The 25,803-nt window shown below is 37.7% G+C and overlaps 11 protein-coding genes across 11 annotated transcripts; 3 read left to right on the plus strand and 8 right to left on the minus strand.

Annotated features, from left to right (window-relative positions):
- Positions 1–450: 450 nt before the first annotated feature.
- Positions 451–2,256, minus strand: RHIMIDRAFT_249693 (glycine hydroxymethyltransferase; the record flags this gene model as incomplete). Its single annotated transcript, XM_023610648.1, has 9 exons — positions 451–1,064; positions 1,119–1,262; positions 1,316–1,367; positions 1,424–1,628; positions 1,677–1,761; positions 1,819–1,934; positions 1,997–2,076; positions 2,126–2,227; positions 2,251–2,256. The coding sequence occupies 9 exons, from the start codon at positions 2,254–2,256 to the stop codon at positions 451–453; spliced, it is 1,404 nt and encodes a 467-aa protein (XP_023468478.1).
- Positions 2,257–4,871: 2,615 nt separating this feature from the next.
- RHIMIDRAFT_199638 (ribosomal protein L15) lies at positions 4,872–5,603 on the minus strand (the record flags this gene model as incomplete). The annotated part of the gene is made up of 4 exons (XM_023606394.1): positions 4,872–4,921; positions 4,985–5,180; positions 5,232–5,385; positions 5,440–5,603. Coding segments are annotated over 4 exons (564 nt in total), but the record flags the coding sequence as incomplete, so codon positions are not given.
- An 887-nt stretch (positions 5,604–6,490) lies between these two features.
- On the minus strand, positions 6,491–7,058 carry RHIMIDRAFT_276176 (uncharacterized protein). The gene has a single exon (XM_023612605.1). It carries the CDS (start codon positions 6,983–6,985, stop codon positions 6,794–6,796), a length of 192 nt encoding a protein of 63 aa, XP_023468480.1. The 5' UTR covers positions 6,986–7,058; the 3' UTR covers positions 6,491–6,793.
- Positions 7,059–10,799: 3,741 nt separating this feature from the next.
- RHIMIDRAFT_276177 (uncharacterized protein) lies at positions 10,800–11,082 on the plus strand. Its single transcript, XM_023612606.1, has one exon. It carries the CDS (start codon positions 10,817–10,819, stop codon positions 11,009–11,011), a length of 195 nt encoding a protein of 64 aa, XP_023468481.1. The 5' UTR covers positions 10,800–10,816; the 3' UTR covers positions 11,012–11,082.
- Positions 11,083–11,734: 652 nt separating this feature from the next.
- RHIMIDRAFT_249695 (uncharacterized protein) lies at positions 11,735–12,124 on the plus strand (the record flags this gene model as incomplete). Its single annotated transcript, XM_023610649.1, has 1 exon — positions 11,735–12,124. The coding sequence occupies one exon, from the start codon at positions 11,735–11,737 to the stop codon at positions 12,122–12,124; it is 390 nt and encodes a 129-aa protein (XP_023468482.1).
- A 319-nt stretch (positions 12,125–12,443) lies between these two features.
- On the minus strand, positions 12,444–14,254 carry RHIMIDRAFT_276191 (WD40 repeat-like protein). The gene is made up of 5 exons (XM_023612607.1): positions 14,144–14,254; positions 13,677–14,087; positions 13,328–13,628; positions 12,916–13,280; positions 12,444–12,869 (listed from the first exon to the last, which is right to left on the minus strand). Exons 1-5 carry the CDS (start codon positions 14,188–14,190, stop codon positions 12,617–12,619), a joined length of 1,377 nt encoding a protein of 458 aa, XP_023468483.1. The 5' UTR covers positions 14,191–14,254; the 3' UTR covers positions 12,444–12,616.
- A 7-nt stretch (positions 14,255–14,261) lies between these two features.
- Positions 14,262–17,241, minus strand: RHIMIDRAFT_224514 (ras GEF). The gene is made up of 3 exons (XM_023607505.1): positions 16,977–17,241; positions 16,839–16,916; positions 14,262–16,780 (listed from the first exon to the last, which is right to left on the minus strand). The coding sequence occupies exons 1-3, from the start codon at positions 17,184–17,186 to the stop codon at positions 14,303–14,305; spliced, it is 2,766 nt and encodes a 921-aa protein (XP_023468484.1). The 5' UTR covers positions 17,187–17,241; the 3' UTR covers positions 14,262–14,302.
- A 323-nt stretch (positions 17,242–17,564) lies between these two features.
- On the minus strand, positions 17,565–19,503 carry RHIMIDRAFT_276196 (MFS general substrate transporter). Its single transcript, XM_023612608.1, has 5 exons — positions 19,306–19,503; positions 19,160–19,255; positions 18,923–19,104; positions 18,541–18,868; positions 17,565–18,492 (listed from the first exon to the last, which is right to left on the minus strand). Exons 1-5 carry the CDS (start codon positions 19,444–19,446, stop codon positions 17,848–17,850), a joined length of 1,392 nt encoding a protein of 463 aa, XP_023468485.1. The 5' UTR covers positions 19,447–19,503; the 3' UTR covers positions 17,565–17,847.
- Positions 19,504–19,627: 124 nt separating this feature from the next.
- RHIMIDRAFT_276201 (ABC1-domain-containing protein) lies at positions 19,628–21,900 on the minus strand. The gene is made up of 4 exons (XM_023612609.1): positions 20,793–21,900; positions 20,628–20,742; positions 20,564–20,583; positions 19,628–20,513 (listed from the first exon to the last, which is right to left on the minus strand). The coding sequence occupies exons 1-4, from the start codon at positions 21,610–21,612 to the stop codon at positions 19,819–19,821; spliced, it is 1,650 nt and encodes a 549-aa protein (XP_023468486.1). The 5' UTR covers positions 21,613–21,900; the 3' UTR covers positions 19,628–19,818.
- An 11-nt stretch (positions 21,901–21,911) lies between these two features.
- RHIMIDRAFT_290420 (uncharacterized protein) lies at positions 21,912–24,046 on the plus strand. The gene is made up of 5 exons (XM_023613736.1): positions 21,912–22,202; positions 22,270–22,639; positions 22,692–22,859; positions 22,917–23,046; positions 23,098–24,046. Exons 1-5 carry the CDS (start codon positions 22,037–22,039, stop codon positions 23,608–23,610), a joined length of 1,347 nt encoding a protein of 448 aa, XP_023468487.1. The 5' UTR covers positions 21,912–22,036; the 3' UTR covers positions 23,611–24,046.
- RHIMIDRAFT_276206 (uncharacterized protein) lies at positions 23,421–25,803 on the minus strand. Its single transcript, XM_023612610.1, has 5 exons — positions 25,482–25,803; positions 25,219–25,427; positions 24,219–25,169; positions 24,049–24,164; positions 23,421–23,985 (listed from the first exon to the last, which is right to left on the minus strand). Exons 1-5 carry the CDS (start codon positions 25,751–25,753, stop codon positions 23,626–23,628), a joined length of 1,908 nt encoding a protein of 635 aa, XP_023468488.1. The 5' UTR covers positions 25,754–25,803; the 3' UTR covers positions 23,421–23,625.

Raw genomic sequence — 25,803 nt, forward strand, 5'->3', positions numbered from 1 at the left:
TTACCTCTCCTTGTGCTCTGGGTTCTCTCTGTCCTCCGTTCCTTTTTTTTTTTTTTTGTTTAAACTATCCTGGGTAGTTATCGCTACCCTCCCTAGAATGCACCTTGGTAGTAAGTAAAACTAATATCAGGATTTATGCTCTAATACTAACATACTTTTTCTCTCTTTTTCTACATATACTCATTACTTTCTCCCTTTTGACATGATGTCGTTTTATTCAAACATATTTTTCTTTGTCATCTTTTTACATAAATAATTTTATAAAATTAACGTCAATAATTAATAAAAATACAATATTAAACTGTTTAGCATTCATAAGAGTAACTTATAGTCATATGATTAAAGAGGACTCATACTTTTTAAAAGTAAATAGTTTTGTTTTTTATTCAAAAGAAAGGTTAAAAGAGTGGGTTCATCATGGACAGTTATGTGTTTCTATAGTTTAATATTTTAAAATTTCATTTCAGATTCCCAAAAACCAACTGTTGGGAATTCAGAAGCAAAATCAATGACACCCTTTCGAAGGTCTATAATAGATGAAATGGCAGTTCCATCACCAATGTGATTCTTAAAGTCAGTCAACTTCTTGCCGTCAACCTTCTTCTTTTCTTCTAGAGTGATTTGAACAGCGCGGTCAATAAAGTCTGCAACTTTGACAAAATCCTGTTCCATCAAACCACGGCTTGTCATGGCGGGTGTACCGATACGAAGACCACCTGGGATAAGTGCACTCTTGTCACCAGGGACTGTATTTTTGTTGGCAGCAATGTTCACCAGTTCCAGAACGCGTTCGACGCGAGCACCATCGACACCTTTTGAACGCAAGTCGACCAGTAGCAAATGGTTGTCTGTGCCTCCAGAGACAAGGTCGTAATTAAGCTGAAGGAAGCGTTCGGCAAATGCAGCATTATTCTTCAAAACTTGTTGTTGGTATTCTTTAAATAATGGGGACTTGACTTGCTTTAAAGCAACGGCAAGAGCGCTGATAGTGTGATTATGGGGACCACCTTGGTGACCAGGGAAAACGGATTGGTTAATGGGGTTTTCAAGGTCATAGTAAGTTTCTAATTGACGTGTATTAGTTCTCTTATCGGTTGGTTTTTGCTATATTAATTTACCTCTGCCCTTCTTATCTACACTACGAAGTCCCTTTCTGAAAAAGATCATGGCACCGCGAGGACCACGAAGGGATTTGTGAGTGGTAGTTGTGACAATATCAGCATGTTCAAAAGGGCCTGGTAATACACCAGCAGCAATCAAACCTATTATGTTTTGGTTAAAAAAATGTGGGGGTAATATGCTGATTTTTCTTTACCAGAGATGTGAGCAATGTCAGCCATTAAATAAGCTCCACATTTATCGGCAATCTAAACACTCAATGTTAACATGATCATGTGCCAAAAAAAAATTTTTTTTTCCTTACATCTCTCATTCTAGCATAATCAATATTACGAGCATAGGCGCTTGCACCAGCAACGATGATCTTGGGTCGATAAAGCATAGCGTTCTTTTCTAACGCTTCATAATCAATGCGACCAGTGGATTCATCTAAACGGTAAGGCAAGGTTTCAAAATAAGCAGACACATTGGATATCTTTTTGTTTGGAATTTGATAACCGTGGGACAAGCTGGGAAAGTGTCAACAAATAAACAAGATATTCCTAATGTCCACTTACTGTCCACCATGGGGAAGATCGAGGCCCATTAAGCGTTCATGAGGCTTTAATAGTGCACCATACACATATAAATTAGCAGGAGCACCTATATAAAAGAGATTAGTATATGTCGTCATTCAATTACATAATCCTTTCGTCTTACCAGACAAAGGCTGAACATTGACGCCCCATTTATCAGAATTGAGATCAAATGCTTCCAATGCTCTCTTACGGCAAAGATTTTCAGACATGTCAATGAACTCGTTACCACCATAGTATCTGCATGTATAATTAGTAACTGTGTATGAGATAACATGTATATACATATAGTTCATACGCACCTTGCTCCAGGATAACCTTCAGAGTACTTGTTTTGCATGACACTTCCAAGAGCATCCATAACAGCTCTTGATGTAAAGTTCTATTCATATTGTGTTAATTATCAAAAATTGTTCATTCTCTTTTCTTACCTCGGAAGGAATCAAATCAACGCTTTCCTTTTGTCTTTTCTTTTCGTTTTCGATAATATCAAACAACTCGGGATCCATTTTTTCGAGTCTTTCATTAAGAAACTAGAAGGGAATATTTAGCTTACATTCATGATTGTATATATTATATTACCTCTCGCTGGCCAGCAGGGAATACATAACCACGCTATAGATCGCATGAAAATTATATATCAATTCAGCCATACATCCTTTTTTACTTACAGCAATTTGGACAATAGGTTTATATGAGCGAAGAGCTCTATGACTTAAAGATCGAAGCATCTAAAGATAAAGAAACAAAGAGAGAAGGATAAGAAAGGCAAAAAAAATAGATGTGATGAGAATAAAAATAAAAAAGATGTGGAAGATGTATGCTAAAAGAGGTAATCTCTCTTCCACCGAGTCAATCCACCGCGTCAAAAAAAAAAAAGAAAAAAAAAGGGGTGCAGTTGATCAAAACGCTGTCGCACTTTAAAAATTCAGTATGGATGACCAAGCGGTGTCGCAGTTAGTTGCAAAAGCAAGCATAGCAACGATAAGAGAACGGCATTCAAAACCTGGAAACCAAAGTAATGAACTATTTTTTGGTTCTGCAATACCACAGAATCGATGAAAAGGTAAACACGAGTTAGTTTGTATATCTATCAAAGCATACACTTGACAAGAAAAAGAAGGTCGCTTCCCACTACCAGCTGGGACAACAAGTGTTACCAAGGTGATACTTACACTTTGTGCGGATACTTTGTGTGTGCAATGTCTATGTGTGCTACCTCTCGTTTTGCAGCTGCACGTTTTAGCTAGAAAAAACCGATCATATTCATTTTCACTAGTTTATTCATTGTGTATTGTAGAATCAACACTAAGACCAAGAGGATATAAGATAAGAATTTGACGAAGCCTGACCTAAGTGGCAACAAAACATCCTTACCCAATTCTGGTAAGGTTTTTTATTTTATTTTAATTTTTAAAAAGAAGACTTTTGCACTCTCTTCATCAGCGAATATCTTTCTGAAAACTAGTCAGTTGTGATATACCTTAATACGTGAGGTGTTGATATATGTAACACAAATGTAATGGAAATAGAGAAAAAAAATAGTCCAGGCTCATTTAAGAGAGTTGTCGGCGAAAAGCTGCCTCGACAAAAGGTCTTCTACCTTGATTTATTTTAGAAAGCGCTTACGAGGCGGCGCTAACTAAATCACGGAGATTTCCATCTAATTCTCTGTTGAAGAGAGCATCCATTGTTTCCTTGTTTCCAGACATATCCAAAATTTTTAGGATAGTTGCTGTTTGTTACTATTGAAGCGTTTTGTTTTTGCAAGCTCGCTGCAGGTTTGTCAGGTTAGATTTTTTTAAGCAATGATCTTTACGCGAAAGGACGGCTGTTGCTACCGCTTGCAAGGTTTGTGAGACCAATTTCACATCGTTAGTCCTCACAAGACTGTTGTCGCAGTCAGCCAGGGCCCAAATCGTATATGGGGGTCGCTAAACTGTTGACAGGGTTGTTGAAAGCTCGTCAAGGCAATTATGTACTCAGCACGTCAAACTTTGATCGAGCATGTCGAAGCTGTCCTAAAATGTCTCCTTACTGCTGACATTGTTGGTAGCTTTTTTCAAGAATTTTTTGTGCTTCCATGATTGATCCTTCTGCAACTAAAATTCTACAGCTGGTTGTTGGGTTAAAGTTGTTCGTCGTAGAGCCAAGTTCGCAACTAAGATATTGATCCAATCTCATTGACAATACAACCAGGAAGTCAGCAGATATATAGCTTGTGGATATTGTCGTTGGTGATTTTTTTACACAGAAATTCGTGTTGGAGGACGGCAGCGAATCCACAAAAAGCCGTTCAAAATGCGCATCAAGAGTGGGCAGTTTACTGTATGGCTCCACACAATTGATATACAATAATTTTGGATTTTCCACCAACAAACAGCCAGTAAGTGCCTTTGAGGAAGCAAATCTGTAACACGGATTGATCCTCCAGTCTCCGTTCAACAGCTGGTAAACACTACATACACCAGAAAATACACCAGAAGTTAGGCCAGTACTACGGGCACTACCTCAACACACTACCTGTAATGCCTATCAATAAAGTTTTTGATTGTGTAGTGTCAAGCTAAACATGACTTTACAAAGTCACCATCTTGGTTTGTTTCTTTTCAGGAAGAAAGAGATAAAAAAGAAATGTTGCTATTGCTGTATTTTAATCATATGTTGCCAATTTGATCAACAAAGGGCCACTATCAATCGCGTGTATTTCACATTAAAGGATATTCCATTGGACAGCCTTACTTGTAGTGAATGATAAAGCGTCCAAGGTTTGTCGACAGCAGCGTCATCAATAGGATCTACAGAGTCGAGCTCAGAATAAAAGCTATGTACTGCATCAAGCATGGTGGCAGAGTTATCACACATGAACAAGTTTGGTGATCGGCTGACGGGATTATCGTTATGAAACGGTCTGTTTCAGGTAACCAGTGGATACCTAACTGAGTTCACGCCATCAAATGTCAGAATGGAGATTAAAGTTTCAACTTGGTATTGCTGTAAAGTAGTTAGTTGGGCTTCAATCACAGATAATCGTGGCAAAAGTTGTCAAGACTGAAAGGGCAAATTCATTTTAAAAAAAGACATAGTCAAGACACACGTAAATCTAATCAACGCTTATGGCAGTCCTAATCATTTCTTGTTTTTTGTTTTTTAAGTTTATTTTGTTATCTACATAAATTATAATTCTTGAGCGAGATATCCACGGTTCTTGGGATCGCTGTAATATTCTATAGAAATCAAAGTTATTTTTTTTTTTTTGAATATTGGAGCTTTTATAAGCGGGAACTTACTGATATCTTCTTTTCTCAGTGGTGCAGCCAATTTGGGAAGTTGTGCAAATTTCTCTGGGTGAATAAGAGATCTTAATCCAAGTTCATTGTAATAGCGTGTTACGACTTTTCCTCCTGCTTTTTCGATAGCTTCGATTGCCTTTTGTGATGCTCTGGATACTTCAATTTGAATAGGAACATTAAAGTTTTCAGCGCCCTATAAAAGAAGTGAGATGACAGTGTTGAAACGTGGATTGGGCATACTTACAACGCCTAACAGTTTAACACCATCTTCAATTTTATGTATACAGCGGCTATCTAACAAATGCTTCATGGTGATAGGCTGAGAAGGATCAATACGACCAGTTTCAATCCAATGCTGAAGTTTATCCAAATTTACTTCTTGATATTCTTTTCCATGACTATGTTATATACCGTTTTTAATACCTGTCTATATTTACTATCTTTTTCCTTACATGTTGTAGAAACCACGCTTGGGCATTCTTCTTACTAGAGGTGTCTGTCCACCTTCAAACCAGGGAGTAGGACGTCCATTACCAGCTCTAGCCTTTTGACCTTTATGACCACGACCAGCAGTCTTTCCTTTACCAGATCCAGGACCACGGCCCACACGGGTGCGCTATTACAAAAGAATTAGCTTTTCCTTCTTAATTAGACCATCTACTCATTTACCTGAGAGACAGCACCAGCATTATCTGATAAATGAGCCAGATCAACAGGAGTTTTGGGTGGCTTTATAGTTGAAAGTGCTCGTGAAGGCACAATTGTTGGCAATCGAGCTGTCAATACTGATCGAAGCATATGTTTTTTTTTTAATAAAAAAGAGCAGTCAATAAAAAGAAAGCTGCAAGGGGCAACCAAGCTTTTTTTTTATTTTTCGAAGCCATTGAGGCCTCGTCTCAGTAGCCATGTCCGGACCGCGTATGGTCGGACTTTAGGATGAAGATTTAGCAGAAAGTAAGGATTCTTTACACTTTATAATGAATCATGATACAAAAGTACAACTGGGAGATGAGCCACCTGGAGTTTCTTCATAAATATACCTTATATTATTAGGGATTACTCTTCAATTCCGTAAGGAAGTATTTTCAATATGAAAATATAAAGAAGAATCTATCTTTTGGTAGTGAAGATACAGAAGAATGCCTTTTTTGTATTCCCAATAGATCGTCAACACAATAAGTGAAGATCTATTACACAAGAAATATGCTCTGCTAATGAAAATAATTCGATGGAATAATGCTCAAAGACGATACATGGATGCGAATCTGAGCCTAGAAGAACGCTTGTAAGCATGTATAGCACAGACTGATATTAATATATGGCATGTCACTAATGAGAACTACATGTGGGAGGTAATATAGTGATTATTACCCCAAATTGCTTCATAGTGATGCATATGAAGAAATCATTAAACTGTTGTTTCATTGGATTATCAGAGGTAAAGAAAAGTACGTCAAGTAAATATATTTTATTAAGATTAAAGAACAAAAAGTCAGAAAGTAGGAGTAACAAAATGAGACTTTTATTTAAGTAAGCAGTGGTTTGATTTCCAAAGAGAGAGGGTGGTTTGGATAAGTAGAGATTTTCTCTTTTGATAGCCAAGTAAAGAGAGCAAGTGGAGACTTTTGTTTTGATAGCCAAGTTTACAGAGTAAACAGATATTTCTTCTTCTTTTTTTTTCCATAAGTCCAGATGGTCACATTATCGCTAGCTTTCACACCCAAGATGACTAGAACCATAGACTGCATGCCAGAAGACTACAAGGTGTAAACCCTCCATGAATAAAAAGCACTCAAAGCTCAAGGCTCAAAAATCAATCTCAAAACCATACCACGATAAATTCAACGAAAGAGGCGCTTCAATGTACAAAGAGTGCACTTCTAAGTACCTAGGACGAAGCGTTTCGAAAGGGGTGATGACCGTGGAGACATCGGAATATTGAACCTTTGGAGCATCGCGACCATCGAGCTCAGCATTAAGGGAGGATTTACGGGCCATTCATCAGCTGTAGAGGCAGAGCCATAACAATAGGAGCATCTCGGAGTGATCCAGCGTAGAGAAGCAGCGACCTGTCGTATGTAGTTACTCCAGAGCAGTATCTACTAGCAGCAGGCGTTGATAGACATGAGTAAAATTCTTCAGGGACTTTCCGACGCTGATGATCATGGGACAGGTATTCACTAGTATTTTCAGGCACTGATGGTCACTTATAGGTATTGATAAGCATGGGTAGGTATTTAAGTACTTGTTTGATTGTTTGAGTGTATTGATAAGCAGTAGCAAGCATTTTTTGAGCATTAACGAGCAGTAGAGGTCCCTTTAAGGCTTCGCCCCGTGAGAGGTCATTATGATAGAGTAAGTTGCATCAGGAACCATAAAATAGAGTTAGCAAAAGTGAATTTTCTAAACGATGGCATTAGTTATATGTACTTTGAGATCACCCAAACGCTGTTATACCTTTTCAGCATAGGGAATGGTAAAAGCATAGAAGAATTTTTAAAAGAGATAAAGAATGAAGAAAAAGGAAAATAATGATGGTCTCTTTTATAGTTTTTTGTTTACGTGAGTCATGGATTTAAACTGAAAATAAATGGCTCATTCCTCCTTTTTCTCAATCTATCTTTTTCTAGTAATTCATAAATAAATAGCCCATCCTCTGTCTTTTCCATATTAGAGCACACCCGAACAGCTCCTTTTTTTTTTTTTTTTTAGTTTTTTAGTTTAGATTATGGAATGTTCTCTTGTATCCTTTTTTTTGTTTTGTTTTGTTTACTTTACATAATTTTCACGCCTCCCTTTTTTTTTCTGATGCCGCTTGCTCACATAAAGCTAACCTCACGCACTTACATACACACACACATAATTTTTTTATTATGATTGCTTCACTTTTCTTATTTCCAATGCGTGGTTTTTTTATCTATTTTTATTTTTCTGGTCGTTTTCTTTAATAATGAGTAAAAAAAAAAAAAAGTAAGGTGAGAATTAAATGTACAAGAAAAAAGGTTGAGGGGAGGACGGCATCCTTCAAAAACGCAGTTGATAGTAAACAAAAAAACAAAGCTTTTCTCAAAGAGCATTAGACTGCCGATTCTGTGGAACAAACGCTATTAATTCCATTACAGTTGTTATTTACAAATCAAAGAAAGTCAATCATGATTGATCTATTTGATTAGCACTATGACTTTTTGCTAAAAAGAACCAAAATCAAATCACCCTAGCCTTTATGTATCGAAATCTGTTTATCAAGCATGAAGTATAGGTGATTGAGTTGCTGGTTTAGGAAAACATAAGAGTGTGTATTGTTTTTACTTTTATTTTTAGTGCACATGAAAAAAGGGTAAAGGGTAAAATACTTATCCTCTATCCCCTGTTGTTATATCCCTATCCTTTTTCTTTCTGCTTGTGAAATGCAGACCAACATTAGCAATGACTGTGATCGTAGTAGATTTGATGACTATATGCTCATTTTTATAGTAAAGCAATGGATCTTTTAAGTCTGCATAAACTATTTCAAATGGCGCTCGAAACAGGATGGGTTGCTAAGGTACACGACATACTTCAATTAATGACTTTATTGTCATGGATACTCGCGTATCATGAATGAAGAGTATTATCAAATATATGATTTATTGGGCAATGAGAAAAGAGATTTTTATGACCATGAAAAAGAATATGAATACATAAATGCGTGAAGTGGATAAAAATAAGTCTATATGGAGATAAACTAGTAGAAGGATAACTCAATAAGCCTTAAAGAGGAATAATGTGATGATAGAGCAGTTTATCACTGTAGCAACGAATGTTGTCATTTTGTTGATCAAGTGTAGCCTTTACTTTGTCGACCCTTATAGTTAATATTGTCAAGAATACTTTACTTGTAAATACAATAGTGCATACATTTGATATTCATTTTATTCATGATCAAGTTTAATGTTTGTTCATTTCATTAAAGGGAAAAGGTGTTCTAACCAAAGGCTCAATTTCACTTTTTTTTTTATTTTTTATTTTTTAGCTGAAAACCTTCTGATTTGATCGACGAAACAAACTCGAACCCAGTTGCTGCCTTGGGTCAAAGCTACTTTTTTTTTAATTTGGCTGCACCATCCTCTGGATACCCATGATTAACTGTACCAGGAGTTGATGCCTTGGCTGACATCACAGTGGTAAGCCCAGCTATTCACATGTGGATGGCCATCATCTTACACACACGACCGCTTGGGCCTTTCTCTTTCCTATTGATGATTCAGCTTCCTTTTACCTGAACAAACCCTCACATAAATCCTCCCCAAAGCCACCAGTGATGGTTGTTGGATGAAAGCAATGGTGGATAACCATTATAGGGCCTTGAACATCTTAACCATGCACTATACACCCAACCACTTCTTCAAGGCATTGATCAAAGACCCTTTCATCCTCTGGTTCTCGTCTTGACAAAGATTCATATAATTCATATAATACAAACGTTCACCATGACAACACTCCAGATTCTTTTTTTCTCCCTCTCTTCAGTCTGTCCTGGCCCTTTGAACAAGTCTGTTATTTGTTTTCTTAGGCATCCGTAGACGAACTCAATAAAGTTCAATTTGTTATCGCAAAAGAGTGGAGATGATTCTGATAGGTAGGTCCATGCTAATTAGCTAAGGGAGCTATCTGCATCTCATGCTTGCTATAACGTCCTGTTCCTATGTGAATATGGTAACAAAATGAAGCTAAAAGAAAGATTACTGACTAGTTAAGTAATGCTGAAGAATTTGAAATGATACAACTAATTGAGATTATATGATGCTTTAACAAGTTACTTGATGTATACAACTCTGATCAAGGCATTATATTAAAACTATAACATCTCTAGAAAAGGGTTACTAGAAGGCTTCTTGTATTCAAACGAAGTGATCACGCTTTTTGATCCAAAAAAGAGTGCTCATATAAACACGTTTCACAAGCTTTGCTCAAAAGGGTAAGGCGCTAACTATTGCAAGGTAAATAAATAGATAAAAAAGGAGTCATTCATTTTATTCCAGCATTGTTCATTTTTTCTAGAAACATAGAGTATCCAAGCTTTTATTTTTTTTTTTTTTTTTCATTTATATTAATTCTAATAATAAAAAGAAAGAATATTGCTTAGAGAAGAAAAATAAGAACCCTTGCTCTCCCCCCGAAGCAGGAAAGACCAGCTACCCGGCACTTCAACATCCGGCAATGTTCTAGGAGCATTCCTTCAATCTCGGAATTGGATAAACTATAGAGTTCGAGTGTAGAGAAAAAAAAGTTTAAAATGAGTGCCTCCTTTTATAGTTTTTGATTTGTTTACATTGTGACTTTGAAAAAGAAATGTTCCTTTTTGCTGCATGAATTATTTTAAGGAGAATGCTATTCCTCATTCCTCATTGGGCGATTTTTTGTAGTAGGCTTATAGCGTAGATCATGTTATTCAAGTAGTAATAATAAATAAGCTTCTATTGAAATATAGATCTGATTGTTAATTCATAGTCGTATTATACCACTTTTATATAAAGATATATTTGAACACTAGCAGCATAGCATCGCGTCAGATTTTAAAGAAAAGAAGGTGTAAAAGTGACTGTAGAGATTCTCTATAGTGCTTCCGTGTAATGCATGAAATTATTATACAAATACTTCTTCTTCGTACGTTTAATCTCCAAGTTTTGTGCATCACGATGGTATATGGGGATACAGAATAGAATATGGTAAAATGAGCATCACTTTCAAGATGTTATATTCTTTCTTCATTCAAGAAAAGTGTAACTTATTACGTTAGTCTGACCAAGCTATCACAAAATTGACTACTGCATTTGGGCAAGATCAGGAATGTTGATCTATAAACCACGTATTATAATACCCTTTCTATCCGGTCAAGGCCAAAGTATAGCATTGCGATGGAACAACAGCTCATCATATGAAAAGGGATCTGATATCCGACTCGACGCAGTCATCTCAACACTAATGCAGTGCGATTTTGGTTTCCCAGTTAGTTTGGTGAGGTCAATCCTGGTAATAACATAATAATCAAGCACTCTCTTTTACATGGACGATCTTTTGACAGAGAATATCTTTTCCTGTCACTGTTATTGCCAACAACTCCAACTAGCTGTTATTTGGTAACATCCTCTCTTCACTGCCGCCTCTACCCCTCTCTCGAATGCCACAATACTTTCATTTATCAGCGCTGCTCTACTTGCGCCGCCTCCGCAGGCACCGTCGTAGGATTAAGGGGGTTTCCTTTTAATTGTGGTCACTGCATGTTAAACGAAATTTTCAAACACAAGATCATCTCAATTCAAGATACTTTGTGAAAGATTTGGTGATGACTATAAATCTGTACCAAAATTCACGCGAGGACATATAAATGTCGTCAAGATTTATCTAAAAGAACCATGAAGGCATGGAACACGTCAAGGGCGAATCCAATTACTGAAATGGACCAAAACAATGTGATTGTTACTGACTTGAAAAAAGCAGAGAATAGATAACAATACTTGCAGCAAAAGCCTTGAAGAATACAGTTTAAAATGGGGGTGGCTGAATATTATTAAAACAAGATGCATGTGCGTTTTATACAGGGAGATTGAACGTTGTCAACATGAATTAAGTTGCCAATGTGATTATTTATTATTGTTATACTAGTAGCTACTATAGTTATTATAAACCATTCTTACCAGATACAATATAAAGTAGAATGTATGCGCTACTGTAAGATATAGAGTATTATAATGATTTATATCAAACATGTCAGAAACTATAAGAGAACCAAATACACCAAAGAATTTTGCTGATATAGTTGATGATGCAGATATTTGGGCTGTTTATCCTGGTATATCAACTATCCTTACTGCAATAGACTCTACGGAGCATGGGCGTATTCGAACAACAATCTTGGAAGAGTACTATCATTTGTGTAGTTACAGTCTTGCTACAAGAAGACGAAAAGAACACCAAGAGTATCATTTAGACGAATTTAAGTATATTAGTGAATTACCTACTTTAAAAACTGCAAACTTGACCTCACTCTTACTAGCTGTCTCTACACGTCTACAAAACTACCAAAGAGTTCACAAGATAATTGGCATGTTGCTACCGTACATGGTGTATATTTTAACAAAACTGCGCATGACATAGGTCTCAAAAGCTAACGTTAAAGACGTATATCAACAAGCAAAACGTAACTCAAGCAATTGTTAAGAGACTCTTTGACAACAGCAAGAAATATGGCAAATTAAGTACAGTTGGCTCTAAACAACAAACTAATCTAATGGAGGGGGACCAAATTTGTTTATGTTGACGAGTATTTACCGAATCAGATATGTAACAAATGTAAAATGAAAGAAATGAATAATTTCAACTTTACTGGACCAAGCAAAGAGTATATGCTGTCCTCAAGTGTGAATCTTATGGTACGGTTTGGATTCGCGATGTGAACAGTGCATTAAGTATAATATCTTTGTTTACAAATCAAAACATAGAAATGAAAGCTTCCTCCCTTCAAATGACCCGCAAAAGACTAACGGCGCTCTTGGATTTAATGCGCTGCTCATAGCAGCAGTGCATTCCTTGATGCCTCGGTAAGTATAACATGAATGATATATTATTTTTTATTCATTAGTCTTGTAGTTAAATGTTCCAACACACCATTCTACCAGATGCATTACCTGTCAACAGGGTCAAATCGGCTGTACTAGGATGAAATTGTATGACACTTGGAATGGCTGTGATATGATCCTCATCATACAGTTGAATTAGCTCTTTGCCATTCATTCCTGAATAAATATCTACTGTTTGGCCCATATTGCCAATAACGAAATGTTGGTGTTCTAATCCATGATACTTGTTGTAATTCCACCGTGCTCTAAAGTTAGTCACCCATCTAACATATTGTTAATACCAAACCATATATGCCACATTTACATTACCTTCCAGTATGATTGTTATGAGGAATAGCGCTCTTTAGGTTCAATTCCTTCTTTTCTTTGCTTAGTTCAAACAATCTGATATAATCATCATAGGAGGTAGTAGCCAATATATCCCCATTAGGTGACCAGTAGCAGCTTGTGACGGAGTATCCATGGTCAAATGACTGCAATGGGTCCTTTTTCAACTTTCTTTTATCCCAAATAGTAGCCGTTCGATCGTTTGATCCCGCTGCAAGTAAATCTTGATGAATCGGATTTATGTGGATGCAGCCAATCTTCTTCTCTCGTAGTGTATAAACCTTGGGGTTGCCTCCTTTTCTTTTGTCTACACATGCTATTTCACCATCTGAAGTAGAAAACCAAATCTCTTTTTTTCTTAATATTTGCAATTCTAATTAGTCTTGGAACCTACCAATTGTCCATCCTGTTGTATGTCAAACGATGTAATTGGGAAACGGTCTGAACCTAAATCGAGTGTTTCAAACTCTGCCTTGTTCATATCAAATATCTTGATAAGTCCATCATAAGATGATGTTATCAGCTTGGTTTGATCAAACGAATCAAACTTGATATCTGTAGCTGTTCTTGTATGTGGTCTATAATTGTATACAACGGGTTCTCCATCTTCATCTTGTCCTTCAATATCCCAAAACCCTAAATATCCTTCTACATCAATGGCGCAACCCAACAACTTTGCATTTGAAGGATGAAATCTATAGAGAAATGAGCCAACATCACTCACTTCAGTACCAATTCCTTACGCGCAGCCATTGATACGATTAGGCGTCACCTTGACCGTCGTCCAGTCATGCTTGATCTTTAGTTCCTTTAATTGATCTGCCAATGCTTTATCATTGACAGCATCTTCTGTCTTTATCGTAGGCTCAATATTTGGTATGAGAGCACGTTTCATCAATGTCAGCAGTTTTTCATGCTCTTGCTTGTCCAAACTTTCGATCGTCTTTGGTCCTTCTCTCTCAGTTCTTGTCTCTTCAACATTCTTTTCAGGACTCTTGCCTCGAAGACGAGCAGAGACACGAGTAGGTTGCTGTGGCTCCTTTTTGATAGCGGGTGATCTCTTTTTGTTGCTGGTTGTTGTCTTGATCTCTATCTTTCTGCGTTTAATACCCAGTGTAGGAATATCCAGTGTCTTTAGCAATTCTTCGTTAGCTCTTTATTGTTTTATATTAGACTTTTTCGTTTAAAAATTTTGCATTATTGTTACTACTTTATGTTTTCAAGTCGTTTCTTTTCGTATTCGGATAAATTAGGCATTATGAGTTTGTACTTTTATTTATGGGTGCTTTTTTTCTACTACGAAAAAAAAAAAAAAAGAAAAAAAAAAGATAAAACAATGGTGTTTTTGACGCGTTGTGTGACTATTTTTTTACAAGAATCCAGACTCTTGCAATAATCGAGTGATCTTTTCATCATCCCTTTCCCTTGGTTCTATCTTTAAACTCTCATTATACAATTGCTCTTCATCCCTTGTACTCAGTAGATTTGCTTTAATAAATTCTTGTATCTCTTCTACAGGTTTTAATTGGTATAAAGAAGACTGATACTGTTGAATTTCGCGAATCACTTCGGCTGTCTTCGCTCTTTTAGCAAAATTGATCAACTCCTTGTTCTTTTTGAGCTCGTTTGAATTGCCATCCTCGATAAATGTAAGATCTTGTAGATAAATGCCCAAGAATGGGATACAAGGTGGATTGACGGAATGAATAAGGGCTCTGTATTCTGTAAAATTTCGGTTGGCACCCATGATCTTACGGATATGCTGGAGTATCTGATTCGTCCTGGCTCCCACTGCTTCCCATGTACGTTTCAATCGTCCGACCGAACTGTTGTCAAATGCAGACAGGATGGCCATACATGTATTAAAGTTATTGAGTGTACGACATTTTTCTGCAACTTGCACCCAATATTTGATCACAATGCTTCGCTTCTTCATATCATGTTGACTCAAAATCACATCCGAGACCCAAGAGGTGACCTGATTGCAGTACTCGATCGACGCACGGATGTTGACTGCAACCGTGTCATCTTCCCTTGACCATGCCTTGTCTAAACACTCAATCGGTCGAATCGCACTGTAGAGCTTAAAGTCCATAATGGTTAACTGTCGTGCAATTTCCAAGGCATCGATGTCTAGCAGCTTTACGCGTTTCAGGTTCTTGGGTACAATAGGCTCAGGTGGAGCAGGTAAGGTGAGGATCATCTTCTTGAGCCCAACGTTATCGACAGCAACGCCTTCCTTTCTTTTCTGAATCAAAGATTCGAGCTGTCCGTTGGAAAACTTGAGGGTATTCTTGATGTGAGTCTGTGTAAACTCCATGAGACGATCAAGCAAGATACTATCATCTTCGTTATAATACAGTTCAAGCCAATTCTTGAGTACGTTAAACACACGTAACCGCACCAGCTTCAGCTTCTTTTCTTCCCAGATCTTTTCTTCTTCCTCAGTCAGCCCTTCAGGACATTTCAGGTTATACCTTGCCTCGAGCAGATCCAAAAGTTGTACAGAGGTACAAAATGATCGGTAAGTCAGCAGGAAGGTATTGATAAAGTTCATATCAAAATAGTCGTGCATCGTCAATCGTTCCACCAGAGCAGGTAGTGTGCCTCCCTTAACGTTGCCTTCCATATTGAATACAATGTCATTGGGTCCATAATCGTGCTTTAAGAAATCCGGACGCTCGGTCGTCACAGGTTTACTTCCGACAACTTCCAAGGGCGCATCGTCCCCAAAGAATTTCTTGATCTTGTCCGACGACGGTGTTGTCTGTGATCGCTGAATCACAGGCGGTTTAGTAGAAGATTGTACGACCTCGGATTGATGCCTCTCTAACGGAACGACCGTTGTCGACACTATTTCTTCCTCTCCCTCCTCCTCCTCCAAAATGATTGATTTCTTTTTCTGCTCTGTCGTTTTTTTCGCCGGCTGTGTAACCGAAACCGTACTGTTGCTCCTGCTTCGATCTTTGGTTGCCAGATGCAGTACACTGGAACATATCTGCTCAATAGGATCAAACAGGGCAACTGCAGCTTCCTTTGTCTCTTCAAGTGAGGTTGAAAAATCCTTGGTGTATTCATTTGTGAGCGCCTGGAGTTTGATGAAGAGTAAGCCAAGGGCATCGGCGAGAACCCGCTTGCCCTGCTTCAAGTCGTTCATTTCGGAGTGATCGAGTACGTTGCTAAAGTCCGTGTCATCCAAATAAGCCAAAAAGAGGCCGGTTTGATTAGACAGGTTTCGAAAATGTGTAAAGAGCAAGACGATAAGTGAGTATTTGTCTTCACCTGACCAACCATTGATGCACGTCATGATTGTCTCTGCTGAATCTTGAATTGAGGTGCCCATCGTCTCGAGGTTTTCTGCTAAATTGAGTTGTAGACTGTACCGGTTGTTGAGCATCATATCCTCCTTTTTGGCATCCAAAAAATTAAATTGTGGATCCGCAGGTATTAATGGTATCACCAGCTCTTGACAAGTGGATACAAAATGTTTCACCATACTTAGTAGCTCGCTGCATTCCGCCAAGATGCGCTGATCATCCTGAGCTGCTTGGGCTGACAAGATCAACTTGGACATACAAGCCATCATTGTACGATGGTGGGTACGAAGGCTACTGTGGGTGCGTATATAGATTGAGTCCTTGTCGATAGTGTTGGAAGAAACGAGCATGTATCGAATTGCATTCACAATCTGCGCTGCATGAGTTGGGTAAGTGAATTCTTGTTCACACTTGACGGCTGTGATCAGTTGATGAATGGTGAGAGTAATGTAATAAAGTAGCTTTTGCCAATCTAATGATTCACTTATTTCTTTCTCTTCAGGTATGGATAGTGTGGATGCTTTTGATATCTACACCAAATCAAAAGTGTAAGTTACTGTCATAACCCATTAAATTTTTTTTATTTACAAGGCTGGGAGTTTCAGGATATAAGTAACTGCTCGTTGCTTGTGATGTTCTGACTGTATAAGTTGAAAAATAGTGCGCCTATGAGTTACATAAATTAATTAACACACGTTTTTAAAATCACAAAAAAAAAATTGTTACATCTTTGGAAGCCAATGTGCTTTGGTCAGACCATCGATAATCGTCTTCTTCCTCTTCGTTAGGTGGATCAATCCTCATTTCCCCTGTAGCTGTGTTATAGTAATAGGTATCATCACCATCCTCTGTTCTCTGTAATATCCAATTGGATGTATTATTGCTTAATAAGCTAAGTCGATATTCTGTATTTCGTTTTCTAGGTGGTGCTTGCATTGGAGGTGGTGGCTGAGGTTCTAATATCGCCTCTTCTTCTTCTTCTTCTTCTACTTCAATAATGCGCACATAGTTGCTAGGAAACCAGCCTCTCATTCCTTTACACCTTTTTAAAAAGGTAAATTTTCATGTTTGTAATCATAAAAAAGGAAATGAACTTACAGTCCATCCCACCAACCAGAAGGTAATTTAGTTAAAACGTCAATGTAATCATCTTGATCAAAGGAGAGAGAAGAGGGGTCATTTGACTTGAAAGGGTAAAGTGCTTGAACTCTACATAAAATAGGTACTTCTGTCATATAATTCGACTATGTAAAGGGTTATATTTAAAAAATATATATATAGGGAAAAAAAAAAGAGAGAGAGAGAGAGAGAGAACAATAGGTTCTATTTTTCACGCTGAAGTGCAACAGAATTAAACTCCACAGTCATTTCCGAAATTGATATGCTGTGTAACATATAAAGTAAGCTTGTTTTATTAGGTAAAGCTAAAATTGTTCCCGAGTTCGAATCTAGACAGTGTATGAATATTAGTTGATGTCCATTTATTTACGAGTATTAAGAAGAAGAGGGGTAAAATGATATAAAAAAGGGAAAATGAATTAAAATAGCTAATGGATGAAACTTTGTGTTATGCTTTTTCCACGTGCTGAAATGTGTATTAATAGCCTGAGAATGCGCGAATTTTGGACCCCTTGATTTTCATGAGCAGTAATAAAAATGCCCACACAAAATTAAGCATACCAAAGAAAAAGGTAACCCATCCTGGGCCAACCGCGGCCGTCATGGGGTTGGCTATTAAACTAAGTACACAAGACCATATCATTCGCACTAAATTAGCAGCAGCTGTTACACTGGCACCACGATCAGATACTGCATCTACCAGGTACGACATGGCCGGGTTAAAGATTTGAACCATAGCAAAGCATTGGACACCAAACATTATAATTGATACCCATACACTCCAACCAAACTGAACCGGCCATCCCCATAAAAAGAATGAAAGTGGGTTTAATATAAAGGCTGCTGGCCATACGTTAGGTGCCAATCGATCTTCTGGTACGGCTATACCCCCTCGTTTGGCTCGCGCACGGTTCAGAAAGAAATCAGATAATTTACCAGAAAACAGGGATCCAATCACTTCACCAAGCCCCGGTGATATAAATGTTAAGCCAATCAATCCAGAGCTTAAACCATATACAGATGTGTATAAGGGTGGAAGCATATTCTCGATGGCAAACATGCCTCCAAATGCAAATCCAGTAGCCATGGAAAAGATCAAGACAAAAGGATGTCTCAGTAAGGCCTATTTATGATTAGCAATATTCTCCTTTTAAATACAACATAAACTTACAAGTGATGCGAGTGGGTTCATTGTTTTTGATTCAACGACTGTTAACTGTTCGTCTAACGTTGCAGGTATCGTCTCACCCTTCTTTTCAGTGTATTCTTCTTTTCCCCATACGCTTTCTTCTCTATATGTTTCTTCCATTGCAAAAAAGATCAAGAGCAAAATCAAACATCCAAAGACAAACAATAGCCAAAACACAGATCGCCATCCCCATCTTTCAACTAAATATCCTCCAATGATCGGTCCAAACAAAGGTCCTGCGAACTGCCCTGTAAAATAAATACCCAATGCATTGCCTCTTTCATGAACCTCGTATACATCTGCTACTGATCTACATAAATATATCACTCTCTGTCGACCCTCTTTTTATTTTATTTGGACTTACCCTGCACCAATAGCCCAAGCCGAAGAAATACCTGTAGCTTGTAGTATTCGCATACCGAGTAACACATAGATGTCATTGGCAAACACAGCTGCAAGTGAACCCACAGTATAGATCACAATTGAAAAAAAATAAACAGATCGACGTATCTTCCAATGATCACTGATGCTACTATAAAATATGGGCTTTTTTTTTTTTTACTATGAATATCATTTGGTTTTAAAGAAAAAGAAAACCTACAGCAATCCCCATAAATAGCATGTACACTGAGTTACTAAGAGTGACCATAATACTTGGACTGTCTAGTTCTACTGTAACGGCTTCTAATGCTGGTAACTGATAATGAAATGAATAAATATGGTATATCAAAGGAACAGATACGTTACATAGATGGTAGAGCAAAAGCCAGGAATAATGGCAATAAAACACACAAGGCTTAACAACAATCGCTTACGCCATGCAGGCAGTAACCGTGGGTCTTGAGTTACGGGTATTTTTATTCTAAATAATGTTTCTAAATATTTCATAAAGTAAAAAGAGAGAAACAGAGAGAAAAAAATTTTATCTTGTTATCTTTTTTTTTTTCTGCAAAAAGAAAAACGCTGAGTTAAGATTCCACTCCATCTGTTTAGCCCCTGATTTTTCCAAAGCAATAACCCACATCTAAGACAAATATCAACAGGATCATTCTTTTCTTCCCATAAAATAGAACTAAATAAGTAATAAAAGTTTCAGGAATATGCAAAAATATCAAATTATATAAGGTATAAGGTTCTTGTAACTCAGTCTTTATTGTTTGTCACCATAGCAACAACTTACGACGGTACATCATGTGTCTATTTTTAAAAAGAATTACTCCATCTATTTTGTTAACAAAGAATTAAAATCTAGAGCATTCTCTAACTCGATTTCACTTGTTCAGTCTCTTGTTTCCAAAGCAGTAGCCATTTTTCCCTAGTCGACGACTGCAGTCTGTATACCCACAAAGCAAACTCGAGAAGTTCATATTTCCACCAGGCCACCACTAAATTTTTGAAAAGCTCCCAAGCAGCAGAGAGTGTCAAGGAACTTTGAAGGCGATGCAGCAGATTCATTTTTTGATCTATCCAAACCGCTTCTGCGCAGTAGCGGCCCATGAGAGCGTAGGTCATGTATTTGTCCTTGCTCTTTCTTAGATTTTCATCAAGGCTGCGAAGAAGATCACTTGTCTTCAAAAGCAATACCACGATACGCGGCAGAGTCTCGAGAATATCGTAAATACGATTCAGAAAATGTTTTGCACGACCAGACACTCGGCTGATCTCTGTGATCGTTCGATCAGACGAAAGACTGGCGGATTGGATCGTTGACCATTCTCGCCCGGTCAAGAGAGAAGCAAAGAGTCGATGCGATTCTGGTCGGCAACCCACACGGAGTGAGTATTTACGTATACCATCTTCTTCGCCTCGAATTAATGATGTCCACAGGTGCGCATAGTCAGTGCGTAATTGGTCAGTGAGGGTTCGGTACAGCCCGTGGTCTAAGAGAACAACATCAAAATTGTAAGGATGAGATCGGGTTCTTTTGGCAGGTCGAATAAAGATATTGCCAGGATCTATTGCTTCGATATGAATACGTGAGCTGATACTATAGAATTGTTCTTACGTGGATCGCAGTGTACAAATCTACAAGAAATAAGTATATGTCAATATACCGCCACTCTATTTACCCATCAATAAACATCATTTTAGAAAAGATATTTGTTATCTCTGTTGACACCGCACTCGAATCGATATGATGTTTTTCAAGATATTCCAAGTTATCCACTCGTGCTCCATCAATAACTACACAGCTGTTAGTTCTTTTTTATCAATATATTTATATATATATTTACACTCCATGCAGAGAATTCGCCTTTTGGCCCAAATGATATTTGGAATCACTAGTGCCGTTGAGCAGTGTTCAAAATTCTTCTTGACCTGCAAGGCATTCGCAGCTTCATGTTCAAAATCGAGTTCTTGAGGCAGTGATTGCTCCATTTCTTCCATGATCCATTCAAAGCCAAAATCAGGAAATATGCGTTTGATGGTGTGAGTGATGAAGGAAACTGTCTGAAGATCAATCCTATAAAACTCATCTAGACGAGCATGCTGAAATTTGACAGCCACCCATTGTGATCCTAGACGTGCCTTGTGCACTTGGGCAAGCGATGCCACACCGATTGGCTGCCAATTGAATTCATCAAAGACGTCATCAAGTGATTGTCCACAGTCATGCCAAAACATCGCTCGCAGATCCTCGGGCGTGCTAGGATCACAGCGATCCTGAAGTACAGCCAAGGTCGAAGTCCATTCGATCGGCAAGATGTAGTTCATCGTGGAGACATGTTGACCCAACTTGACATAGATCCCACCAAGTTTTTGAAGTCCTCTTAACACACGTTGAGCAGACCGCAAGTGACATTGACTTTTGGCTTCGATGCATTCTTGTTCAGATGAGTACGATCTTGACTGTACCAATTTGTAATCAGCAGCAACCTGTAGACCGATCCTGGCGGCAAGTCCTATGCGTTGTGCAGCCGTCCAGATCAGCTTGGGACGATCATCAGATTCATACCAAATGAGGCCCACGCCTCCTGCAAGGCAAAATGACCATCTCTTATTTGGTTTTAGATAAAGCTTTTGACTGAATGCTATTGTGAAAGGTCGAAACATTGATTGAGAGTGTGTGTATTCTTTTCAGCAGGAAAACAATAGAAAAATTCCAGCGCCGTTTAAACTGTCGGAAGTGTGGTTGTAATCGAACAAATCAAACTCAAAGTATACTTCAATGTGTATTGGATTGAAGAGTGTTGGCTGTTTCTCTTTGAGAAATGCAAACAATGCGGTGACCATTTCCCGCCGCTTTTTGCTTGATGAAAAGCGTTGGTTTCTTGATGAGAGAGATGTATGTAAGCTTTTTAATTTTATGAAGAAAGAAAGAAAGTAAGAGAGAGGAAGGAGAGCAACATAGTATAAGAATAAAATGTGAAAAGTTGCTATTTATGTCAGTCACAGTGAAGCTTGTCTCTTTTCAATAGTTTCATTTTTTTCATTTTTTCATTTTTCTTTTTCTCTCTATAAAAACATTGTTTATAAAATGAGTTCAACAGAAAAGAATGACGCCAAGAAACTCAAGTCCAAATATACCTCACAGTTATCAATGTTGAAAGAACTATTTACAGACTGGACAGAAGAAGATCTCTTATTTACTCTTCAAGATACAGACGGAGATTTAGAATTAGCAATTGACAGAATTAGCATAGGTATGCACAACACATGGCATAATATTTTACAACGGAATGAGCTTATAGATATGGCAATATACTTCAGGGCATGCTAATCAATGGGACGAAGTGAAAACAAAAAAGTCAAAGAAGGAAGCACAAGCAGTACCAACAACGACAGCAGCAGCTACAAATACAACAACAGCAACAACAACGACAGCAACAACAAATGTGAATAATGGTACAAATAGGTCTATACAAGAGAGTGCATCACATAAACCAAGGTCAATGTCTAAGCAACAACAGCAACGATCATCAATTGGCAGAAAACCTCTTGTTCCATGGCAAACGACAACAATGAAGAAATCAACACTAGATCAATGGTCAACCCCAGTAAGCCATGATCCCTTGAAGGCGCCATCGAGTAACAAAAAGCCAAATAGTGCACCAAAGACATGGGCTAGTTTATTACAAGAGTAAGGGCTCTTTTAAATTAAACAGTTGTTGACATTTTTTTTTGATTCCCAGATCAAACCCTGAACCCGTGACAGAAGACAAGACTGTCAATAATAACAAACAACAAGAACAACCAAGATCATGGCTTATGAATGATAATAAAGAAAAGAGTACGACTAAAGATGATCTATCGACACATTTGAGTAAATTAAAGCTGAATGAAGAAAGGACAGAGATCAAGTAAAGACATGATAATATATAAAATACATCAAATATAAACAAAAAATTATTATATAGGCAATCAAGCGTTTTAGATGACTTATTTAATTCTGTTAAACCACAGACTGAGAAGACATCATCTCTATTTAACTCATTGGATTATAGCATTTATGGTGGCCTTGATCAACAATATCGTAGTAATACTATGGTAATACATATCTTTCAATTATACAATCCACGCACTAATTATTATTTGTAGAATTATTATGACAATCGATCTACTACTATCAATCCTGTCATTACTGCAGCTACTCCTATCCATCCTGTCATTACTCCCGCCACAACTATCAACCCTGTCATTCCTGCCGCTACTACCATCAATCCTATCGCTACTACCACTACCCCTCCTGCTACAGTAAGTGGTAGCAGTAGCTTATGGAGTGATAAGCTGGAGGCAAACAACTTGTTTTATGACCAACCACTACCACAGCAACAACAGCCCATGTATAGTAATGCCTCTCATTTCGGCTATTATATGCCAGCACCAGCAGTAACCAAGTACAATCAAATATATTTGGAACAACAACAGCAGCAACAGCAACAGCCTCCACCCTCTTTCTTGGCCAACTATTCATATTATGACTTTTATTCAGCTGAAAAGAAGCCCCAACAACAACAGCAACAACAGCCTCAGCAACAACAGCAATCAACTCAGTATTTTAGCATGCCAATGTATCCTTATAACCAACAACAACAGTACTGGAGTCAATAATAAAAATGATTTTATTTAAAATAGTCCTGTGTTATTATTGTTGTTGTTATCGAATGCATAATTTGAAGATGAAGTAGAAGGAATATGAGCTGGTATAGAAGATGACCTCGGCCTTAGGTTAAGTAAACGTATAATATATCCTTGTTGCTGATTATAAACACATTCAAATTCACTTGATTTTGAATTATTTAATGTTTCGTATAATTCAAGCATATCAATAAACGCTTGCTGAGATTCAGCTAATGCATTCATTGTCAAATGAACTTGTGCTAATAGTTGATAACTGGGTGTGATTCCGTACTTTGTTTCTGTAGCCTCATTCAGTTTTAAATAAGCTTCTTTGGCTTTTGACAGGATGAACGTGCTTCGATCAGCCTATAAAAAAAATTAAAGAGTTAAAAACATGATCAACCTTTGTTTGATGATAATAATAGTTACAATCATATCGCCAAAGAGCTTTTCATGAACAGCGTCAGACAATGCTGTCCATCCATTTGTCCAGTCTTGATGGATATTTTCATAAGATATACGCCTTTTACTTTTACAGTGATTATCTATACATAATGACATCAGCAAAAGCATAAAATGAAAATAAAGCGCATATATACCTTGTCCTGAAGATTGCCCAAATAGATAGTTTGTAAAGAATGAGTGTTCATTATTCGCTTGCTGATATTGAACAGTCGATGCTTTCCCTTTCATGATCGGTCCACCGATAGGTCCAGCTGCTGAGCTTTTACGTGGTCGTTCAATTGTTGTGCTTAGGGTATTTAGTGAATTGAGTGATTCTTGTTTTAACTTTTCTTGTCTGGCCTGTTCTTCTTTTTGTTTTTTTTCTTCTTTTCGCTTCTCTTCCTCTTTCTTCTTTCGTTCCTCTTCCTCCTTTCTCCTTTTCTCCTCCTCTTTCTTCTTTCGCTCTAATTCTTCCTGTTCCCTTTTTCTCCTTTCTTCTTCTTTACGTAGCCTTTCTGCTTCTTTTCGTTGCTTTTCAGCCTCCTTTTGCTTCCTTTCCTCTTCTTTACGTTTTCTTTCCAGTTCTTGAAGCTCTTTTAGCTTGCGTTGCCTTTCTTCCTCTTCCTGTTTCTTTTTAGCTTCCATCTCTAATCGTTCTTGTTCTTGCTTCAACTTCTCTAAACGTTTGGTCTCTCGTTTCTTTTCGCGTTCACGCTGCTTTTTGAGCTCTCGTTCCTGACGCAGTCGGTCTTCTTCTTCAAGTTCCTCAATCAAACGCCGCTGTCTGTCCTGTGCGACTTTTTCACGATACGCCTGCATGACGCGTTGCTCAAACATACGGGCGGCAAAGACTTGAAACATCTTTCGTCCTTCTTCCATTCGCTGCTCTTCTGTTTTGAGTTCCTCATCCTCATCATCATGTTCGTCGAAATCTTCTTCGGTATCGGCATCATGTATGTCAACCTCATCATACACGTCATCATCGTCTTCACTTTGTAATTCCCGTTCTCTTTTCAATTTTTGATCAGTGATTTTTTCCATCATTTCTAGGAATTTTCTACCATCATTTTTTATTAAATCGTCGGCGAGGGTGATTACATTTCCTTCTACTCAAAGTCAATTTTCTAAGGGGGAATATATGATGTTTCATCTCACCTTTTACTGTGAGCGTATTCTTTATCTTGATACCAACCTCTTCGTCACTACTACTGCAACAACTCTCTTCTTCCATATCTTCATCAGAGCTGGTATCTTCTTCCTCTTGTTGTTGTTGCTGTTGTTGAAATTGCTGACGACAAGCATATTTTTCCAGTTCTTCATAATAAGCATCATAAAGTACTTCTAATTCTTCTTCAATGACAGAACTATAAATATAAAAGCGGTCAACACACCGTCATTCTCTTTCTCTTTCAATCTACCTCTTTTTACCACACACAGAGCAGTTACAGGTATGCTTCTGTTGTTCCTTCATTCTGCGCAGTACTGTTTCCTTTTCTATTCTGACCAGTGCTCGTCTTTCTTCTTCACTGAGTTGGATCCAAAATTCTCTAATCTTTTGGCGTTCCTCTGTTTGACTTGTATTATCCCAAATGTCGTTCTTTTTACTGCTGCCAGCCTTCTTTTTGGTTCTATTATTTGGCTTTTTGGCAACAGAGGTATTACGCTTCATAGATTTAGCTGGTATAATCATTGATATAATGAAAGAAATAATAATATAAAAAAGAGAAAGAAAAATAATCA

Source organism: Rhizopus microsporus (genome assembly GCF_002708625.1).
Source record: "Rhizopus microsporus ATCC 52813 unplaced genomic scaffold scaffold_4, whole genome shotgun sequence".
Lineage (NCBI taxonomy): Eukaryota > Fungi > Mucoromycota > Mucoromycetes > Mucorales > Rhizopodaceae > Rhizopus > Rhizopus microsporus.

What these genes read in the sequence shown, in the direction of transcription:
- RHIMIDRAFT_276201 (XM_023612609.1), bottom strand. Translation starts at nt 21,612, where the DNA reads ATGTTTCGACCTTTCACAATAGCATTCAGTCAAAAGCTTTATCTAAAA. An exon ending in GCGAATTCTCTGCATGGAGT is followed by an intron (nt 20,743 to 20,792) that starts GTAAATATATAT and finishes ACAGCTGTGTAG; the next exon opens with TTATTGATGGAGCACGAGTG. An exon ending in AAAATGATGTTTATTGATGG is followed by an intron (nt 20,584 to 20,627) that starts GTAAATAGAGTG and finishes TATTTCTTGTAG; the next exon opens with ATTTGTACACTGCGATCCAC.
- RHIMIDRAFT_276176 (XM_023612605.1), bottom strand. Translation starts at nt 6,985, where the DNA reads ATGGCCCGTAAATCCTCCCTTAATGCTGAGCTCGATGGTCGCGATGCT.
- RHIMIDRAFT_276191 (XM_023612607.1), bottom strand. Translation starts at nt 14,190, where the DNA reads ATGCCTAATTTATCCGAATACGAAAAGAAACGACTTGAAAACATAAA. An exon ending in TACAACAGGATGGACAATTG is followed by an intron (nt 13,281 to 13,327) that starts GTAGGTTCCAAG and finishes AGAAAAAAAGAG; the next exon opens with ATTTGGTTTTCTACTTCAGA. An exon ending in CATAACAATCATACTGGAAG is followed by an intron (nt 12,870 to 12,915) that starts GTAATGTAAATG and finishes ACAATATGTTAG; the next exon opens with ATGGGTGACTAACTTTAGAG.
- RHIMIDRAFT_276206 (XM_023612610.1), bottom strand. Translation starts at nt 25,753, where the DNA reads ATGATTATACCAGCTAAATCTATGAAGCGTAATACCTCTGTTGCCAAA. An exon ending in TGGGCAATCTTCAGGACAAG is followed by an intron (nt 24,165 to 24,218) that starts GTATATATGCGC and finishes CATTATGTATAG; the next exon opens with ATAATCACTGTAAAAGTAAA. An exon ending in AGCTCTTTGGCGATATGATT is followed by an intron (nt 23,986 to 24,048) that starts GTAACTATTATT and finishes TTTTTTTTATAG; the next exon opens with GCTGATCGAAGCACGTTCAT.
- RHIMIDRAFT_224514 (XM_023607505.1), bottom strand. Translation starts at nt 17,186, where the DNA reads ATGCAAGCACCACCTAGAAAACGAAATACAGAATATCGACTTAGCTTA. An exon ending in GCACATTGGCTTCCAAAGAT is followed by an intron (nt 16,917 to 16,976) that starts GTAACAATTTTT and finishes TGTAACTCATAG; the next exon opens with GCGCACTATTTTTCAACTTA. An exon ending in ATCCTGAAACTCCCAGCCTT is followed by an intron (nt 16,781 to 16,838) that starts GTAAATAAAAAA and finishes GATTTGGTGTAG; the next exon opens with ATATCAAAAGCATCCACACT.
- RHIMIDRAFT_276177 (XM_023612606.1), top strand. Translation starts at nt 10,817, where the DNA reads ATGTTGATCTATAAACCACGTATTATAATACCCTTTCTATCCGGTCAA.
- RHIMIDRAFT_276196 (XM_023612608.1), bottom strand. Translation starts at nt 19,446, where the DNA reads ATGAAATATTTAGAAACATTATTTAGAATAAAAATACCCGTAACTCAA. An exon ending in GCTTTTGCTCTACCATCTAT is followed by an intron (nt 19,256 to 19,305) that starts GTAACGTATCTG and finishes TTTCATTATCAG; the next exon opens with TTACCAGCATTAGAAGCCGT. An exon ending in TGCTATTTATGGGGATTGCT is followed by an intron (nt 19,105 to 19,159) that starts GTAGGTTTTCTT and finishes AAAAAAAAAAAG; the next exon opens with CCCATATTTTATAGTAGCAT.
- RHIMIDRAFT_290420 (XM_023613736.1), top strand. Translation starts at nt 22,037, where the DNA reads ATGAGTTCAACAGAAAAGAATGACGCCAAGAAACTCAAGTCCAAATAT. An exon ending in AATTGACAGAATTAGCATAG is followed by an intron (nt 22,203 to 22,269) that starts GTATGCACAACA and finishes AATATACTTCAG; the next exon opens with GGCATGCTAATCAATGGGAC. An exon ending in TGGGCTAGTTTATTACAAGA is followed by an intron (nt 22,640 to 22,691) that starts GTAAGGGCTCTT and finishes TTTGATTCCCAG; the next exon opens with ATCAAACCCTGAACCCGTGA.